The sequence below is a fragment of the Euwallacea similis genome, chromosome 6 (genome assembly GCF_039881205.1).
Source record: "Euwallacea similis isolate ESF13 chromosome 6, ESF131.1, whole genome shotgun sequence".
NCBI lineage: Eukaryota > Metazoa > Arthropoda > Insecta > Coleoptera > Curculionidae > Euwallacea > Euwallacea similis.
This window is the reverse complement of record NC_089614.1, coordinates 682922-685259: the sequence shown is the minus strand read 5'-3', so window position 1 is coordinate 685259 and position 2338 is coordinate 682922. Positions and strand designations below refer to the sequence as shown.

At 36.4% G+C, this 2338-nt stretch overlaps 2 protein-coding genes across 2 annotated transcripts in view; one reads left to right on the top strand and one right to left on the bottom strand.

Annotated features, from left to right (window-relative positions):
• LOC136409420 (lysoplasmalogenase TMEM86A) overlaps positions 1-2338 on the bottom strand; it is a 53628-nt gene that overhangs the window by 32446 nt on the left and 18844 nt on the right. The window lies entirely within an intron of this gene.
• LOC136409431 (uncharacterized) lies at positions 606-2306 on the top strand. The gene is made up of 5 exons (XM_066390916.1): positions 606-749; positions 923-1116; positions 1167-1345; positions 1403-1661; positions 2178-2306. The coding sequence occupies exons 1-5, from the start codon at positions 719-721 to the stop codon at positions 2304-2306; spliced, it is 792 nt and encodes a 263-aa protein (XP_066247013.1). The 5' UTR covers positions 606-718.

Sequence of the window (2338 nt, the reverse complement as noted above, 5' to 3'; positions counted from 1 at the left end):
GTGGTGCCATGATGAAGCTTGATTCTTGAGGAATTATAAAGGACTTGCAGCGACGCCACGAAATTTGATTTTGGGGATTGGGGAAATTATTGAAATTTACTGAGGTGATGGTGAGTTTCATGAAGAGAGCTCTTTTTGAATTTGATGTTTCGAGAAGAATTTTTGTAAACACATTTTTTTCAGGGAAACCTAAGAGAACTAACCTGAACTAATCTGAACTAAATTGAACCTCAGCACTTATCGAGATAGAAAATGTATTTGGATTCGCGTAAAATGACTTAGCAGGACTGTAATGAAACTTTAGGGAGATATTGTATACTATTCCATAATCGCTTCCATGATGCATTCATCAAAGTCATTTTCGCAAATTTGACGAAGTTTTACCTGAAGAACTTCCATGAAATACCACTTTCTTCAATTGCAAGCGACAAGATCTACGATGCGGATTTCAAAAATCTACGTAGGATTTCTTTCATTTTTATTGGAATTATTAAACGTAGACACGAGTCAAAATATTCAAGTGGCCCAAAAGGTCCATTACAGCCAAAATGGGTTATAGGGTCAAAACGTTTGCGACAGATTTCCAGATAAATCCATCAATACGATCGGCCCCAAATAAATCCCAGTCACGGAAGTGTTCAAGATTATGAGCTGCACGCAACTCAAAGTTCTTAATACATAAACCTTATGGTTCAGTCTTTGAGGAAAGTTTTTAAGTATGAGTGCCGGCGAGGAGATCGCGATAGAGGGTATTTTTTGTGAGACTAGTTAAAAATAGGAAATAGGTCACTTTCGGTCCGCCTAAACAAGCACAAGAAATTAACTTGGAACTCTTTTATGCACTCTAATTGGCAAATTTAGTAGAAACCAAATAGAATAGAAAAAACATGCAACTCATTCAGTTTTGTTTTATTGAAACAAGGCTTCGATTACGTGGTGGCAATAAAGACCAACCAGAAAATATGTTTCGGTTCCACTGTTCCCAGAAGCACCAACTATATAGGCAAGGGGCTGTCGCCTTTCCAGAAGCTAATCCAGCCGGAAGTGTTCAAGAGTGGACCTGGAAGTTACCAGACGGAAAAATACTCCTCAGCCTTGTACCCCCTTCTGAACAAGGTTCGTTATAATTTGAATATAATTTGGATATTTATTTCCATAATTTTTAGATTCGAAGTAAAAAAGGAATAGGTCCATTGGCAAGCAAAGATAAAAGATTTAAGGAAAAAGTTATGCGCACCCCCTCGCCGGGGAGGTATGAGATTTCCCAAACCACTAATACGAAGCCCTCATTTGCCCCATTTGGGATGAAAACCGAATACCAGACAAATGAAAATAACAACCCTGGGTAAGAGTCACAAATTGCACAATATTCCTAAATCAATAACACTTTTTCCATATTCAGACCTGCCACTTACGACATCAGGAAAATCAAAAGGTGCCGAAGGACGCGGTTCATGAATAATTTCGGAAATCCCACGATGATTTATGCGGTGGAAACCCTATGTGTTCCAGTTCCAGTTGATACGTGCCACAAATGTAATGAGTTGTGCCAAGGCGATTACTGGCACAAGGATTATGCCACATTTTTGTGCCATTTGTGTTGGGAAGAGGAGAGGTACATCAAGGAAATATACACCAAGGAAGAACTGAAAGAATTTGAGGCAAGTTGGAAATGTATCTCTGATTGATCAGGAATCTAGCTGCTATATTTCATATACACAAAATATGATAATTCTTGATTTAAATTAGATGTAGTTTGCTAAAATTTCACAATTTTTAAATTACAACCTCCTCAATTTTTGAGATATTGTTCGAATGTTAAATTCACATAATTTACCACTTAGATAATGCCACATGCCTTTTGAATCTACGCACACCATTTACCCATTTCCTTTACTTTCCTTACTTTACATTTATTATACCGGATATCCCAAAAATGGATAAGAATATAGGGGTAGCAAAAAAGTTTAACAACCGAAGAGTAGGTGGAGTTCCCACGTATTTGACTCAAATCACCTAGTCGCTGGAAGCAGTCATAAGCTATTCATTTCCTACAAGTTTTATATCCCAAAGATTCCCTTATATAGGTAAAAGCAGTTACTATAGAAATCTTCATTTTCAACATTTTTAGACGTATATTGTATATCTATTTAAATTAACATAAAAATTAATTTCAGAAAATAAGAAACTGCTCATTTATGCACGACCACGAAGGAACGGACGCGGCGCTCTTGAAAATGCATCCTAACAAAATAAAAAAGAAAATGAGACTCGAAAATTACTTGAATTTGTATATTGACTGTTAATTGCAAATAAAATTATACAATGTAATCACAAC

Excerpts from the sequence above, each read along its gene's own strand:
- LOC136409431 (XM_066390916.1), top strand. The coding sequence starts at position 719 with ATGAGTGCCGGCGAGGAGATCGCGATAGAGG. Across the intron at positions 1,117-1,166 it reads TGTACCCCCTTCTGAACAAG|ATTCGAAGTAAAAAAGGAAT; the intron begins GTTCGTTATAAT and ends CATAATTTTTAG. Across the intron at positions 1,346-1,402 it reads AATGAAAATAACAACCCTGG|ACCTGCCACTTACGACATCA; the intron begins GTAAGAGTCACA and ends TTCCATATTCAG.